Below are 17,419 nucleotides of genomic sequence, written 5' to 3' on the forward strand. Positions count from 1 at the left end.
GGAACACTTGGAGAGAGCACAAGAGACCTAACGAACCCATTATAACAAGTGAAGCTTCGACGGTTCCAACCAGGGGATTGGGTGATGGTACTGGTGCCCACAGCAGAAAGTAAACTGTTGGCCCAGTGGCAGGGACCCTATGAAGTAATCGAAGCCGTGGGAGAGGTGAACTATAAGATGTGGCAGCCAGGCCGCTGGAAATCGGAGCAAATTTACCACATCAATCTTCTAAAACCTTGGCATGATCAAGAGACATGCTTAGTCATGCAGGAGACCCCCTCCCCAGGAGGATAACTTACACAAGCAAGTGAGGATATCATCCGACTTGACGCCAATCCAAAAGATCGAGGCAGCCGACATGATTAATCGCAACCGAGATGCGTTCTCTACAAAACCAGGGCGGACGACTGAGACCTATCACCATATCCGCACGATCCCCGGAGCCAAGGTAACATTGAGACCCTACCGAATCCAAGTAGCCAAAAGAGAGGAAATCAAGGCCGAAGTAAAGAAAATGTTAGAATTAGGGGTTATTGAAGAATCTTACAGTCAGTGGTCCAGTCCAATTGTTCTAGTGCCTAAACCTGACGGTACCATGAGATTCTGTAATGACTTTCGCCGACTGAATGAAATATCCCAGTTTGATGCATACCCCATACCACGCATCGATGAACTAGTTGACTGGGTAGTGCCCAATTCTTGACTACACTGGATCTGACAAAAGGGTACTGGCAGATTCCTCTGACCAAAGAAGCTAAAGAAAAGACAGCATTCTGCATCCCGGATGGGCTATTCCAGTACACTGTCCTCCCTTTTGGGCTACATGGGGCCCCAGCCACATTCCAGCGCCTCAGGGATAAGCTGCTGCACCCCCATACTAGTTATGCAGCTGCATACCTAGATGATATCATCCATACGCCAGACTGGGGAACCCACTTGGAGAAAGTTGAGGCAGTACTGCGCACCTTAAGGCGGGCTGGCATCACTGCTAATCCTGCTAAATGCGCCATAGGGCTAGCAGAGGCTAGATACCTGGGATATATTGTGGGAAGGGGCATAGAGAAGTCCCAAACGAATAAGCTAGAGGCAATTCAAAACTGGCCCCAGCCGACCCGAAAGAAGCAGGTCTGTGCATTCCTAGGCGTGATGGGCTACTACCGACAGTTTATTCCCCACTACGCCACTAGGGCAAGTCCCCAACGGACCTGGTTGAAGGCCTGAGGTCCAGAAATGGTAAAGTGGACTGATGCAGCAGAGGGGACATTTACAGACCTTCGGACAGCCCTCTGTAATGATCCCGTAATGATAGCCCTGGACTTTAACAGGGATTTTATTTTACAAACAGATGCTTCCAAGGTGGGGTTGGGGGCAATTCTGTTGCAAATGGTGGGAGAAGAGGAACACCCGATCCTCTACCTACGCAGAAAGCTTCTCCCAAGAGAACAGAAATACGCAGTAGTTGAGAGAGAATGCCTTGCTGTCAAATGGGCTATGGAGACACTGCATTACTACCTCTTAGGCCAGCGATTTACTCTTGTGACGGATCATGCACCCCTCCAGTGGATGCAGCGGAATAAGGAAAAGAATGCAAGGGTCACCAGGTGGTTCTTATCCCTCCAACCATTCCAGTTCCGCATACAGCACAGGGCTGGATGCCACCATGGCAACGCTGATGGTCTGTCACAAGCATATCGCCTGGCGTCCCAAGTTGCCCAACTCTATAGTGTTGAGCAGAGGGGGGGGATATGTGATGGGGCAAGGCCAGATGGCTATGGAAGAGTAGTGGGAGATAGATATATTAGCTCCAGGCTAAACAAATCCCTGATACCAGGATAATTGAAATGGCGGCTGCTCCAGGTCAATTGAGACACCTGGGGCCAAGTAAGAACTTTCCACAAGGCAGGGAGAAGGCTAGGTTGATTGGGACACCTGAAGCCAATCAGGGGCTGGCTGAAACTAATTAAAAGTCTCCCAGTTAGTCAGGTGGGTGTGCATGTCAGGAGCTGTGGGAAGAAGTTGCGTGGTTGGAGAGGCTGAGTAGTACACACCATATCAGGCACAAGGAAGGAGGCCCTGAGGTAAGGTTGAAGTGGAGTTTGAGGAAGTGGGGGCTGCTGTGGCGGCAGTAGCCCAGGGAATTGTACATGTCATGTTTCTAAAAGGTCAGCTACCATAGCTGATACTATTAAGGTCCCTGGGCTGGAGCCTGGAGTAGAGGGTGGGCCCGGGCTCCCCCCCAACCTTTGCCCCTGATTAATCACTGAGACTGGGAAACAACAGAGACTATGCAAGGGAGGATAACTTCTCCTCACCTCCCTTGCTGGCTTATGACAAAAATGGTTCAGTAGAATGTGACCCTTGTCTCTAGAGAAAGAAGGGTTACGTAGAGGGTCACAGTGAGCCTCTGAGGCTAGTGAAATCCACCAGGAAATGCGGTACCCACGGAGGCAAGGACAGAGTTTTGTCACACTATTTTTATCATTAAAATAGGTTGATTTCTTTGGGTGTAAATCAACAACTGGCAGCTTGTATGCAAAGAGCATTCTGGATATTCTGACCAGTGCAAATATAAGTATTGCAGCTACACATCCTAAATATCAAGTACACGTGGCATATCACAGATCATAGTATCCTGACAATATTTTTTTCCATTTATGTTTATGGACCTGTATTCAGGATAACATGAAATTATTACTGACTGTCTAGCATTGCGTTCTCACATTTTTGGTGCCTGGTGAAATAGAAAGTGGCTATAATATGCAGAAATGTAGTAAAGCTCCAATAGGTGGCTTCACTTCCACTATTTCATTTGGGAGCGTGCTTGTTTATGCTCAGATCACAAACATTGGACAGGGCCAGATTGAGTGGTATTTCTGCGTTGCTGAGTACGCCTGGGAGGCAGTTTGAATTAGTTTTACATTTGGTATTATTATTAAATTATATTTATTACAGCAGTGATACTCAGATCTCAGTGGTTCAGGAGTCAAATAGCGATCAACATTACCAAGAAGTGCCACAGTAGCATGGATGACAGGGGAAATATTTAGTTTTATATATCTTGAATATTCTCACAGCAAATAAGTTAACTGAGGGCAAGTTGATCACTTAATTGGTTGATAACATAGTAAAAGCTTCCTGATGGGCTAATAATTAAATCACACAGTGTTTTAATATCATGTGCTGCAGAGAGCCGCAGGAGACACATTAAAGAGATACTTGCGGCTCGCGAGCCTCAGCCAAAGTGTCACTATGTCACATTTATGCCTAAGGCCCCATTGTACGAATGCATAGTAAAAGACAGTCCCTGTCCTAATGAAGTTACAATCTAAAATAATCCTGATAAATCAGATTTATCTGCAATCCTTACAACTCAATCTGTGCATAGAAGCCTGGGGACGAAAGTTTGGAAGAAAGATTAGGGAGAAGGAATTATAAAAATATAAAAATTTTTTCACTGCCTCTCTTGGGTGTATTGGTCAGGGTATTCAACATAGAGCTGGAATAAACTAAATTTATTTACATGGCACTTATCAAGCAATGGAACTGGTCATGTTTTGTAGTATTAGAAGAGTGAGGTGAAAATCAGCAATTTTTTGTGTTACTATAGGAACTAGGTTAATTTATTCTGAAGCTGTGGACAAAAAGCTATGACTACCTGAATTTATTATTTCACTGTGGGCATGAGAATAACACAAAATGTGAATTAATTTACAATGGGCTAAAAATTACACTCAGGGTGACTGACTACAGATCTAATATCTCCAAGCTTTTACTTTGAATTATCAAACTACTCTTTAGCTTCAGAAGATTGAGTATCCCAGATGGATCCTACTTTCATTGAAGTCAATGGGATTTTGCTGCAGACTTCAGTGGGAGCAGAATGAGGCCCTACTTACTGAAGAGTTTGAGGAAGCATTCAACTAAACAGCATATACAGTCTCTTGGGGACTTCTGGGCTGAGAATATAATGGTTTGCAGGAACGGTTTAGCATTAATCTACGCTATGTCATCCATCTTTCCCATCTCACTTAAAATGAAATGACTTTCTATTCCAGAGGTGGGCAAACTACGGCCCATGGGCCACGTCCGGCCCGTGAGACTGTTCTGCCTGGCCCCATAGCACCTGACCCAGGAGGCTTGCTCCTGGCCCCTCCCCCACTCTTCCCTCTCCCACGTAATCATGCGGGCAGTGGGACTGCGAGCTCCTCCCCTGCCACTCTGAGTGGCATAGTAAGGGGGCGGCAGCAGCATGGAAGTGTGTGTGTGTGTGTGTGGGGGGGGGGGGGTGAAGTAGAGGGTCCCGGGCGGCAGTCAGGGGACAGTTGGATGGGGTGGAGGTTCTGGGGTGGTCAGGGACTGGGGAACGGGGGGGTTGTGGATAGGTCTGGGAAGTCAGGGGACAGAGAGCGGGGGGGTTTGGAATTTCAGGGGGTGTGGTTTGGGGCAGGGGGTCCCAGGAGGGGGCAGTCAGTGGATATGGAGCAGGGGGGATTGGAGGGATGCGGGTTCTGAGGGGGACAGTCAGGGGGCAGGAAGTGGGAGGGTGCAAATAGGGGCAGGGGCGAGGCTGTTTGGGGAGGCACAGTCTTCCCTTCCTGGCCCTCCATACAGTTTTGCACCCTGATGTGGCTCTCGGGCCAAAAAGTTTGCCCACCCGTTCTATTCCAAACTGATATGGTTACTTTTAAGATCAAATAGTTAGACATTATAATCTCACCAGGAACAGTATGTGAAATCACTAAAAAGAAACATCTTTTCTCTCCCCCCACACACTACCCCCTAAAAAGAATATACATTTCAGCAAATGCATTTTAGCTTATTAAACTACACTTTAAACAGTTTTCATACTTTTAAGAACTAAATTAAGGCACAGTTTAATTCATGCATTATTCCAAACTGCAATCATTTTGTAATAGCAGAAACCTTGTGTGTATTCTATAAACCCTAATAAGATACTAGAAACAGCAAAGACATTTACAAATGCTTTATTATTATTGGTACCAACAATAAATCAGTAACATCTGATATTGTTTCTGGACTGCATCTCACATATACAGTAACTCCTCGCTTAATGTTGTAATTATGTTCCTGAAACTTTTAGCGAAACAATGTTAAGCGAATCCAATTTCCCAAGAAGAATTAATGTAAATGAGGGGGGGTTAGGTTCTAGGGAAATTTTTTTCCACCAGACAAAACTATATTATAGTTTATAATAAAAATAATAAAATTTGTTTGTCTAAGGTGCTACAAAGACTCCTCGTTATTATTGGTAATATAGCCTCACATTCTACAAGGCAGCATGAATGGAGAGAGGGGAGACAGCATGGCAGACAGAGACAGACACACACCCTGCGTGTGTGAGAGAGATGCACATTGCCCCTTTAAGTAGATTGACCCCACGCTAAGTACATTGCCTTTAAAAAGGATCAGGAAGTTGAGACAGCAGCTGCAGTCCTGTCCCCACCCTGCTCTAGATGGAGAAGGGGTGGGCAGGTATAGGGGGGAGGGGGACACCCTGACATTAGCCTCCCTCTTCCCCCTCCCCCCGCACAGCAAGCGGAAGGCTCCCAGGAGCAGCTCCAAGGCAGAGAACAGGAGCAGCACATGGCAGCGGGGGGGAGGGACAGCTGGCAATTGGTAGCCTGCTGGGTGGCTGCTGTACAGGGAACTTACAGGAGTTGGGAGCTGATAGGGGGGCTGCCAGTCCACCCTGGTTCCAAGCCCCACCAGCTAGCTGCAACGAGCTGCTCTTCCTGCAAGCAGTGGACAAAGCAGGCGGCTGCCAAACAATGTTATAAGGGAGCATTGCACAACTTTAAAAGAGCATGTTCCCTAACTGATCAATGTAACAATGAAACAACGTTAACCAGGATGACTTTAAGTGAGGATTTACTGTACAAATAAAGGATTGTTAAGGCAAGTTTACCACTTTTGCACTTTCTTTTCACTAACGAACTGCCCATGAGGCCCATCAGCACCAGGGGCTAAAAGAGCTAAGTAAACTGGAGTCTCGGCTCCCTCATCTGGACTTTTAGTGGCAGTGGGACCTGCCATGTCGGTTCTCACCCATCCAGGGCAACAGGCATTTAGAAGAATTCGATCAGCTTTCCTTTCCTCGTTCAACATCCGGGCCTGGATTCTGGACAAGACTGTGACTCCAATTTTGGATACACCGTAAGCAGTATTTGGCCAGCCCTCCTTCTCATGCACTCCGTTCTTGGTATCTTCCACAAACTTTGTCATGAGTTTCACTAGCTCCTCTGCAGTGATTGTGTCACTACGAAACTTCCGCTGCAGATCCTGGCTACATCTTGCCAGAGCTGATACGCTTACCATGCTAGATACATTCACTACTCTGCCTATTAAAAGAAAATTATAAATAAATATATAAAACATGCCCATACACAATGTTCGGTCTTGATCCTCCAAAGCGCTCCACAAAGGTCTATGTATGATGATTGCTTTGCAGAACCACATTTTAAAAACCAAACCAACAGACACTGTTGGATGTAATGGAATTCCTAGCAAATATTTGACATGACCCACGGCTACAATTTTAAATAGGGATATTTCTGAATAAACAAACCTGATCCTGCAAACACTCACTGCCAAACACTGTGCTTACTTCCATGAATAATCTCATTTAAAAAAAACAAAAATGGGCCTATAGTGTACGTAGAGTGAAACTTCTCTGCAGGGAGACAACAAGACTAGGGAGCTGGGTTTCTTCAGACTTGTACCCACAGTCACTGTACAGCACACTGAACTTGGCCTCAGTGCTCCATTTCTGTGAGCAAGTAAGACATAGAAATATCCCCATTTCCTCCTGTCTAAAGCAAGGACAGATGAGGCAGCTAGGCAGTGTGGAAAAAATATTGACAGACCCTCATTTCTGCATAATGGCATAGATAAGCACTTCCGGAATAAACCATTAGTAAAGAAAGGGATTGGAATAGAAGCAACTTTAGATTTAAAAAGCAGACATTCTGGGTGTCAAGACGTGCATGCAAGCTATTCTTGTCTTTTTACCTTTGATGCAGCAGAAATGCACTGGTACTCTTGTGGGCAGGGAATTCGTAACAGAGGGTAGGGTTTGCCGCCTAGTGAGAAGTAAGAGTCATTCTTAATGATACTTTGATATTTGTTAGGTTATACTTGCCATGAGGCTTTATGAGAGGTAGCAACTCCATGCAGACATCCCTTGTTGCAAAAAAGTTTGTCCTCATTGTAACCTCCGCTTGAGTAGCAAATGGAGTGGTATCAGCAACTGTTCATAGGAATAAAAAAAATGTATAACACTGAAGTTATGATTACAGGTTAACGGGAAAATACAGGTCTCTGAAAACTAAAGTTAATCCTAATTCCTTCTACAGTAGTCATTTCTGATTAAATTAGGAAGCACATCTTTAACAGAGACAGTGCAGACAAGTAACAGGTACATGGTGCTGCAAAGATTAACATCTTAAAATGCAAAGGCCCAAATATGCAATTAGATTAGTCAAAGATTAAGATTTTCCCCTACTAAGAACTCTTAGTTTAGAGTTCTGTGCTCCCTCCACAAGAGTTGATGACATAACTGATGCCTCAAAACAGGGCAGGGAGATGCATTCTTTATACAGATTTAGAGCTCAAGCCTATGTATTAGGCAATGGCTGGGTTGTTGCTGGTTGTGGCGAGTTGCAGCATGAGTCTGTGAGCCAGGATGATGAGTGCTGCACAGAGATAGGATTCCCATGCAGGCAACATCAAGCTTTTGAAGAACTGCAGCAAATGGGGGCAACGAAGCCTGTTTCTTTGTGGCAGAGAAGGAAGCAACAGGGAGCACTGTCATTCTGTAGTAGGTACTCGGATTTAAAAATTTTATTAAGACTATTTAAAAAAAAATCAATGGTACAGAGTTTAAACATAGAAGTTTCTGGTTATCAGGGAACAACATAGAGATTATCAAGGGGTGCAAAGTTCGGTTTAAGATCGGGTGGCGTAAGGAATACATAATCTGCAATATCCCTGTTTGGGGATAGAAGGTTAATGGGTCAAAGTACAGACATTGAGATATGAGGGTATGTTGTTCATATAATGGCTATGTTCAGGTGTGGAGTATAATGAGTAGATATGATGATGATGAGGATGGATTGACCCTCATTTGAGATTTAACGTACAGTGAGTTTATGGGTCCAGTTCATATGGTCCAACAGAAGTACTAAAAGGATGAGGGCTTTCCAAGTAATGTAGTGTAAATAGATACCAACTGTTGTAGTCCCCTTGCTAGATACAACATACCTGCAGGCAACTCTAAGGCATAGCTAGAAAAGGAGTACTTGTGGCACCTTCGAGACTAACAAATTTATTTGAGCATAAGCTTTCGTGAGCTACAGCTCACTTCATCCGATGAATTCAGTGGACTGAATACAGACTAACACAACTGCTACTCTGAAACCTGTCATAAGGCATAGCTGTCACTGAACTGAATTGCTTAAACTAATGGAGATATTCCTTAAAGGCTTTGTTAATAACCACCTTACCTGTTCTCTTGAGCAATGTGCCAGGACACCACTATTTGCAGAACACTGAGCAGTATGTTAACACTGAGACATGAGGCCCAATTCACCACTGATTTCAATGATTTCAGCATCAAATAGGAGTAAAGCAGTGGTGAGCCAAGATAATAGCTCCCAAATAAGAAATGTAAACTGTAACTAGGGTGTAAGAGTTTTTGTTCGTTTATCAACATTTGCAAGATTTACTACATTTTAAAATCTCTTTTAAGCAGATTTTAAGCAGATTTCCCCAGAGCTCAGGATGGATGGCTGCGGTTTATGAGTTGTTGTAAAAAAATATGTATTATCCACCCTGTATGACAAATAACCTTTGCTAGAATCCCCAAGCACTATTAAAAGTTCTGTGCAGTCATTACATGGCAAGCACTTCTCACTATGCGTACACATTACAAAGAGATGTTTCTGTTGAGATAGTGATTTATGCATGAATTCGTTGAACAATAAATCAGTTTAACGCCAAATGAGGTATTTGAAGGGCAACAATATTCAGGCCAGAGAGAGCAGCCACTCTGCAAAGCAACCCTTCAGCTGCACAGAGTGACTGGTTTAGTAACAGAGTTGCAGCATCCCCACTGCATTACTTCAGCAGCACTTAAACATGAACCCATGATCCCAGATGGGCCAGGTAGCTCAAGTTTAAAGAACCACTTCTCTCAAGCTAGAGATCTATGTTTGGGCCAGGAGTTGGGTTATATAATTTGAGTTAGTTCTTGAGCTAACACAGCAGTGAAGACAAGATCAAAAATGTGATCTGACAAAGCACCAGAAAAATGTCAGGTAGGGAACAGTTCTCTGCTGGCACGGGGATGAGCTGGGTATCATCATACTTGGTTGCCTCTCTAGCTAGCATGATTCTTGTAAAAAACAAACACCACCACACACTCATCATTCTTCATGCAATTTACAGCTCAAAGCCTTGCCAGTAAGTCAGCATTGTACCTTTGAAAGCAATCCCTGCGTTGTTAACCAGCACATTCAGCCCACCATATTTCTCCTTCAGGAAGTCCCGCAGAGTCTGGATACTCTGCAGATTATCAACATCCAGCTGGTGGAAAAGCGGGCTCAGTCCCTCCTCCTGAAGTTTTGTCACTGCAGTCTGACCCCGTCCTGGGTCGCGGGCTGTCAGGTACACATCCCCAGTGAACTGTTTACACAGAGCCCGCACAATAGCAAATCCAATCCCTTTGTTGCCCCCGGTCACCACAGCTACTGGGGTGCTGGACATCCTCCTGAACTAGTGGATGGCAAAATAAGCTCACTGCAACAGGCAAAAGAATATAGCAGTTAATACACCTTCCTGCTCACTCTCTATGCAATTTTCTGCCAAGGTACATTTCTCTCCAGTTGCCAAACCAAGAAATAATTGGGCAAAATGAGGTTGGTCTCCATTTCTTCAAGAAAAGGAGTACTTGTGGCACCTTAGAGACTAACAATTTTATTTGAGCATAAGCTTTCGTGAGCTACAGCTCACTTCATCTGTTAGTTTCTAAGGTGCCACAAGTACTCCTTTTCTTTTGCAGATACAGACTAACACGGCTGCTACTCTGAAACCAGTTTTTCAAGGGCATTCATCCAGGAGCTTCCTTCTTCAAAGTACTTTGCAAATGGATGCGAGCCAAAGAACGGACTAGGGCAAGCAGTGACAGGGCTGGCCTTAGGGGTGAGCCACCCTGCGATTGCCCAGGGGCGCCCTGGTTAAGGGGGCGCTGTGTGGCAGTGCAGAGGTACGCACTACCAGTGTTGAGTCAGAAGCTGCTCCCAGCTGGCAGGGGAGTGCCGCGTGGGAGGCACCCAGATTTCTCCCAGACCCTGCTTCCTCCCGCCAGAGGAACATGGGGGGGATATAAGTGACGCAGAGATACTGCTTGACCCCTCCCCGTTCCTCCATGTCCCCCTGGGAGGCTGGGCTATTGCTCTCCCGTCCTTCCCTTATGCAGCCCAAATGGGAAAAGAGCCTAGAGGTCACTCCTTGCTCCGCCCTCCCAGCCCCTTAGGGGTGTGTGGAGGAGCAGCATTGGAGAGGGGAGAGTGAGTAGCAATGGCAGTTGCTCCATGCATCCACGTTATTTCCCCATGTGGGCAAGGAGGGGGGGGGGGTGCATGGGTTAGGAGCAAAGAAGGCACAGTGCAGGGATTAGGGGTGCAGGAGGGGGAAATGGGGCAGGGATTAGGGACAACGGGGTATGGGGAGCCCACAGGGGCCACGAGCAACGGGGAGCAGGGGCAGCAAAATACAAATCCACCCAGGGCACCATTTTCCCTAAGGCGGGCCCTGCACAAACAATGAGGTCCGGTCTCCGTAACAAGCAAAGGCAGGCTGCAAGGAACGCTTGGTGCAAGCTGCCCCCCACCGCCGTGGGTGGGTTGCGGAAGGGGCTGCTAGGGGGAAAGAAAGCAATTTGCAAACTCACCTCTGGCAATACGTAGCTCAGCCTCCTGCTCTCAGGTCCAGTGGTGTTTGTGCCTCAGCCCAGAAGGGCGGATCGGAGGGGGCGGGGAGCTCGTTTTCGCAGATAGGGACGCTCAGGGCGCAGCGGGACACGAGAGAGCTGGAGGCGGAGCGCGTGGTTGGTTGGGTGTTCGCGGGCGGGCGGGCGCCGGGAGAGAAGACGGGAGGAAACACGTGGCTGCGCGGTGCCGGGGCGGGGGGCGAGCGCGAGCGGGAGCGCTCTGGCCGCCGGGGCCTGGCTTGGGGCTACGGGAGGCTGTTGCTTGAGCGTGTCCTCTCGGTGCGAGACCTGAAGCTGCAACCGAAAGGCCGTATTTGCAACAGGGCTATTTACCGGCATTAGCGGGCTGGCTTTTTGCTTCTTGTTTTTAAAAGCTCTTTTTCTGCCTGCAGCTCGGGAAAGAGGCAGCAAACGTAGCCGGGGGTGCCCCAGCCAGCGATCGGAGCTGTGAACACGGTGGGTTGGTGTGGCTCTCTCCCCCTGCGCGCGTGGGGCGTTCCTTCGCTATTTAATCTCTTGCGCGGGGCTGCGACAAGCCAAGGCGCTGGGAGGAATACAAGGGCAAAGGTCAGGTTTCAGAGCAGCAGCCGGGTCAGTCTGTATTCGCAAAAAGGAGAGGAGGACTTGGGGCACCTGAGAGACGAACACGTTTATTAGAGCAGAAGCTTTCCTGAGCTCCAGCTCCCTGCCTCGGAGGCATTGGGTGGGAAAAACAGAGGGGAGATTTGCATCCGAGGCAGGGAGCTGGAGCTCAGGAAAGCTTCTGCTCTAATAAATGTTAGTCTCTCAGGTGCCCCAAGTCCTCCTGTTCTATTTATTTGAGCATCAGCTTTCATGAGCTGCAGCTCACTGCATCGGATGCAACCATAAAAGCTTATGCTCAAATAAATGTGTTAGTCTCTAAGGTGCCACAAGTCCTCCTGTTCTCTTTTGCGAATACAGACTAACCCGGCTGCTACTCTGAAAAGAGTTAGGGTTGTTACTGGAATAACATGTTAATTTTTTCCATGCCAGTATTGTCTTCCATTGAATAAATGGACTGCAAAGGTAATGGAATATTTATGTAAATTATGTGTGTTATGTTCATGCTTTTAAATGCAGTGGTGGTGCAGCTGGGGCAGTCCCTGGATATTAAAGAGACCACATGGGTGAGGTAATATCTTTTTTTATTGAACCAACTTCTGTTGTAGCTTGAAGGCTTGGCTCACCCACAGCAGTTGGTTCAATAAAAGGACCCACCTTATCTCTCTCATATTTTTTAATTGAAGATAATTATTTTAAGTGTTCTTGCTGTGAATTTTATCTATGGGTTATATTATTCACTGTGTCAACATAACTGTAAATTAATAATGTTTCTGTGTGGAAACTGCTTTATTTTTAAATGTAGAAATGGGAGCACCTCTGTTTCCCAAGGGGATTATGCCCAGTTCTTAGGTAAGGAGGGCAGCATGGGATGGAAGCTTTTTGCTTTCCACTCCTCTCCTTGCATTGCTCATTCAAGTGCTTATGTGTCCTGTGTTTTCTGAGATGAAAAGCTGAAGCATATTAAATATGAAGAGCTTTAATTTCTTTTGTGTATATTTGTAAAAGTTTGGAGTGAGTCAACTTCTGTATGTATGCAAGAACTGAAAGAAATATCAAAAAAGAACTTGGCTGTTTTCCCATTTTTCATTCAGGTTGTATACCTAAGGTGAAGTCTTTTCTTACCATGCAGAAAAATAAAGGTCGAACTGGTAGAAAGAGAAGAAGAAAACAATATAGCAGTTTGCCTTCAAGTGGAGGTACTGTATGTTTTCATCTAGTCTTCACTTGCATTCAGGGAAGCAACAGAATAATTAGCTACTTGGCAAGGGATCTTTCTGCAGTCTGTGCATGTTATAACTCCTACATGTCTTCATAGAATATCAGGGTTGGAAGAGACCTCAGGGAGGTCATCTAGTCCAACCCCCTGCTCAAAGCAGGATCAATCCCCAATTTTTGCCCCAGATCTCTAAATGGGCCCCCTCAAGGATTGAACTCATAACCCTGGGTTTAGCAGGCTAATGCTCAAACCACTGAGCTATTACAAGAGTAATCATGGATATCAGTCGTTACGTGTGAACAACCATTTTATTTTCTGGTTTTAATATGCTTTAACTTGCAGTCTTCTTTTGTTCATGTTTACCTTTGAGAGTTCTGTTTTCTGATATTACTCTGAGTTTTATCTTGTAACATGCTGACTGATTCCTGGTCATGCTAAATACCCTCAATTTCTAATGGCACCTTAGAGACTAACAAACTTATTTGAGCTCACTTCATGCTCATGAAAGCTTATGCTCAAATAAATTTGTTAGTCTCTAAGGTGCCACAAGTACTCCTTTTCTTTTTGCGAATACAGACTAACACGCTGCTACTCTGAAACCTGTCAATTTCTAGTGAAATCAGTGACATTAAGGGTATTCAGTACCTAACAGAACTGATGCCTTTTTCACCATCTTATGTTGTGTCCTGTTATAAAATACCATTCTATGTATAAGGTAAAACTCTATTACAGCAGTACTTCTCAACCAGGTGTACTTGGAAGTCTTCCAGGGGATACATCAATTAATGTAGATATTTGCCTAGTTTTACAACCGGCTATGTAAAAAGCACTAGTGAAGTCTGTACAAACTCAAATTTCCTACAGACAATGACTTGTTTGTACTGCTCTATATACTATACCCTGAAATGTAAGTACAATATTTATATTCCACTTGATTTATTTTAGAATTATATGGTAAAAATGAGAATGTAAGCAATTTACATTTACAATTTAGTGTGCTGTGCCACTTTTGTATTTTGATGTCTGATTTTGTAAGCAAGTAGCTTTTAAGTGAGGTGAAACTTGGGGATATGCTAGACAAATCAGACTCCTGAAAGGGGTACAGTAGTCTGGAAAGGTTGAGAGCCACTGTACTACAGTACAAGTGCACTCTGTTTTTAATTAAACTATATGCTATAAGTTAATCACTCTTCTTCATTTAGTAAGCCAGAGTCACAAACTGGAATATATACAACTTAGGAATTGGCTGAAAGAGAGGGGGTTTGATGACCGAAATTTAAGACCAGCACAGTTTTCAGGTAATACTTTAATTGCTTATTGATCCTAGGTTGTCTGGTTCTCACTGTGGTTTTATCCCCATTTGGCTGGTTTTCTTCAGGAATGAGTCTTCAGTGTACAGACGTTAAGGACCCAAATCCTTCAAACAAATGCATGCATGAGTAATTTCACGCACCCAAGTAGACTCTGGCCCACATACTGTACGCTGTTCCTCATGAGGGGGTTCTTATGCTGTTGCAAATTGCTACGGAAGCCAAAGGGGCTCTGCGCGGGCAGCGGGGTACACTCACGTAGTACTTCTTGTAGGATTGCTGTCATAGGCATTAAAGAAGCTGGTCACGTTTGTAAAATACTGTTGAGTAAGCGTTTACCGGCTGAGGGCCTAAGCTTGTAACCATTTCCTCATTTGTTCTGGCAGGCTAACTAAATAAACCTTTCAACATTTAGAAATGGAATGCAGATAGCAACAATAGTAAATAGCTCAAATTTGAGTGGATTGTTTACTGTGTGTGTCTTTAATAATAATCTTCAAAAATCTTTACAAAATTAAATTAGAAGGCAGCAGATAGTACATAGTATAAATTGAGAAACAACTGCAGAGATATTGCAGGGTGACAACTAAAACACTGAGTGTAAAATAACTAGCAAGAAAAGCTTGAAGTAGGGGAGAAAAAAGTGGTTTTTAAGCCAAGATTTGGGGGAAAAAATGAATGAAGCTGAGGGACACAGGAAGATTGTTCAGATGGCAGAGTTGCAGAGACAAAGGCTTTCTTTCATAAGTGATAAGAATGTGGGAGATGGCAGAGAAGAGATTTGAAGCGAGAGGAAGAGAGAAACAAGAGCCCATATCTTCAAAGGTAATTAGGTGCCTCTCTCCTATTAAATCAATAGGTGTTAAGTGTCTAAATACCTTTGGTTATCTGGACCAAGATCCATATATAAGCTTCAACTAGTCCATGGGGGCCTTTTAAAAATGGTTTTTATGTTGTATAGGAAATATGTTCATTTTCATGACGTTTCCTTTTTCAGACCAGTTTTAATTCATAGTGTTTTGTAGTCTTATGGAGAAGTCTGAAGATTGTATACTGTATTGTAATCATTCTTTTTGTTTTTGCTATTTCAGATACGGGAAGAGGCCTAATGACCACAAAAGCCTTTCAGGTTAGTATTTTCTTTTGTTATGGCTTTTATTACATGTACTGCAGGAGCAGCTGGAGACTTTCTGGGCCCTAATCAAAATTGCTCTTGGGAGAGCCTAAAAGTCTAGAGGGGAGTCTAAGATGATATAATTTATAATCAGGAGCTGGAATCTCCCATGCTAATATACGGCTACATGTACTCTGCATGGCAGTGTGGCCTATGGGAGTGTGAATTGCAAAGGGCACCAAAATGTTGTGCTTTAACTGTCCTATGTGGACACTGCAGGCATGAACTAAAAGGTACCTAGTTTGTGTTAAAGTAGTCCTGTTTGAATGGGACACAAAGGAGCCATAACCTGGGTGAAAATGCTCAGTAGAAAATTCCCCTGTCAAAGGGGTCTCGCTCCAAGTGTGGTGTATTCTGTTCAAGGGGAAAGGTGATGCTTCTCAGCCAGTCACCGGCCTACCCAGAAACTGTTTATCCTGTGTCAGGACATCCTACCACACACTGCACAAACTTTCTACATTGCTGGACCACCAGAATTTTACAACTACAATGATCTCCGCTGAAGCTGTGGTCGTATCTGTTTACCTCCTGGCTCTGGTGTGCTCTGGGACATTTCTCTACACTTATGAATTGTGCATCCATGGCTCATTTTCAATCTGACTTTTAGTTTGTTTGATTTTTCTCAAAGGCAGGGGAACTGATTATTTCGTTGCCGGAGAAATGCTTGCTCACCACTGGTACTGTCCTTAGTAGCTACCTTGGGGAAAACATTGCAAAGTAAGTGTGGAGGAGGGAAAGAAAATCTCTTGAGGCATTCCTCTTTTGGTGTTTATAGGGTGTTCACACACTGGTAGATTATTCATTTGCATTTGTGTTAGGGCCTCAATCTGTAAAGCCTAATTTACACATGTATGCAACCCAAGAAACTCTGGATGCCAAATGGCAACAGGTATAGGGATTCTCTGGGTTCACCAAATAGGGTGACCAGATAGCAAGTGTGAAAAATTGGGACAGGGCGTGGGAGGTAATAGGAGCCATATTAAAAAAAGCCCCAAATATCGGGACTTCTGGTCACCCTATCACCAAATAATGTCATGTAAGGTCTCTAATGGAAGCTTGAGTCACACTGGTATTAATAATCATTGCAAAATGGATGTATAGATGCACTGAAAATTCTGTCCTTAAGGTCTGTGACTAGGGACTGATAACTAGAAAGGTGAAAAGCAGGTTTTCTTTCTGGCAAGAAATGTTTGGTTCAAAATGGGCATCCATTTATAGTCTGAGCTGAGTGCTAATGAAGGACTGTGGAATCTTCAAAGACGGGAAATTTACAGGAAGAAGTACATGAGCAGAGGAGAGCTCTGTTTGTAAGTAAGGACAATGAACTTTGGGGCAGTGTTCCCTCTAATTTTTCCCACCCATGTGTGGAATGAATTTTGTTATGTGCACCAATATGGAGGTAGTGTGTGACAGAGTGTGGGAGGGGGCTCAGGGCTGGGGCAGGAGGTTGGAGTGCAGGCTCTGGGGTGGGGCCGGGGATGAGGGGTTTGAGGTGCAGGCTGCCCTGGGCTATGGTGGGGAGAGAGGACTCTGCCCAGCTCTCCCGCTCAGTCCAGGTGGCTGCTGCAGGGAAGGAGGGGTGGCTTTCCCTGCTGGGGCTGGGATGGGGGGGGCATCTCTCCCAGGCCACAGCAGGTCAGGCCTAGGCTGGGTTAGGGCCAGGAGACGGGCGCTTCTCCCATGGCAAATCTCGGCCGGGCTGGGTTGGGACCAGGGTGCCTCTCCCGCAGCCATGGCAGGTCCGTGGCTGGGCTGGGTCTGGGAGAGGTATCTTTCCCCGCCAGAGCTCTGAGTACCTGTGCAGTGCTTAAGGAGCTGCTGTGTGAGCATACAGCTTAGAGGGAGCTTAGTTTGGGTGTATAACTAAGGGGTTTGGAGGTACAACCTCATCCTTCATCTAGGAAGTAAATTGACAGAGGGTTTGCTTCATGTAAAAGGGATTTCTGCCAGGGTTGGTTGAAAACTCTTGAAATAAATTCGGGTAAGATGTCCTCCTTTAGACAGAAGGATTACTTGTTAAATTTAGGGTTTAGAATGCATGTTATGATTTTGTTTTATATGTAACCGTTTATTCCCATTTCTCACACTGGCTTTTATTTGAATCTCCTCTTAAATAAATTTTCCTT

At 45.0% G+C, this 17,419-nt stretch overlaps 2 protein-coding genes across 5 annotated transcripts in view; one reads left to right on the plus strand and one right to left on the minus strand.

Annotated features, from left to right (window-relative positions):
• Positions 1–5,866: 5,866 nt before the first annotated feature.
• On the minus strand, positions 5,867–11,141 carry LOC119841031 (carbonyl reductase [NADPH] 1-like). Its single transcript, XM_038367948.2, has 4 exons — positions 10,970–11,141; positions 9,498–9,816; positions 7,160–7,267; positions 5,867–6,359 (listed from the first exon to the last, which is right to left on the minus strand). Exons 2-4 carry the CDS (start codon positions 9,781–9,783, stop codon positions 5,923–5,925), a joined length of 831 nt encoding a protein of 276 aa, XP_038223876.1. The 5' UTR covers positions 9,784–9,816; positions 10,970–11,141; the 3' UTR covers positions 5,867–5,922.
• Positions 11,057–17,419, plus strand: part of SETD4 (SET domain containing 4) — a 37,431-nt gene continuing 31,068 nt past the window's right edge. For 3 of the 4 annotated variants that reach the window (XR_006278745.1, XM_038367935.2, XM_043507678.1), the window contains exons 1-5: positions 11,164–11,464; positions 12,685–12,789; positions 14,012–14,107; positions 15,211–15,248; positions 15,922–16,010. Coding sequence is in view for 3 of the 4 variants with exons in the window: in XM_038367935.2 (XP_038223863.1) it covers positions 12,717–12,789; positions 14,012–14,107; positions 15,211–15,248; positions 15,922–16,010 (296 nt within the window). In the remaining variant the exon portion in view is untranslated. Of the gene's footprint in view, positions 11,465–12,684; positions 12,790–14,011; positions 14,108–15,210; positions 15,249–15,921; positions 16,011–17,419 lie in introns of all 4 variants that reach the window. The other variant, XM_043507672.1, reaches the window with a different exon arrangement.

The sequence above is a fragment of the Dermochelys coriacea genome, chromosome 1, assembly GCF_009764565.3.
Source record: "Dermochelys coriacea isolate rDerCor1 chromosome 1, rDerCor1.pri.v4, whole genome shotgun sequence".
Classification (NCBI taxonomy): Eukaryota; Metazoa; Chordata; order Testudines; family Dermochelyidae; genus Dermochelys; species Dermochelys coriacea.

Excerpts from the sequence above, each read along its gene's own strand:
- LOC119841031 (XM_038367948.2), bottom strand. The coding sequence starts at position 9,783 with ATGTCCAGCACCCCAGTAGCTGTGGTGACCGGGGGCAACAAAGGGATT. Across the intron at positions 7,268-9,497 it reads CGCAGGGATTGCTTTCAAAG|TTGCTGATACCACTCCATTT; the intron begins GTACAATGCTGA and ends TCCTATGAACAG. Across the intron at positions 6,360-7,159 it reads ACCTCTCATAAAGCCTCATG|GCAGAGTAGTGAATGTATCT; the intron begins GCAAGTATAACC and ends TTCTTTTAATAG.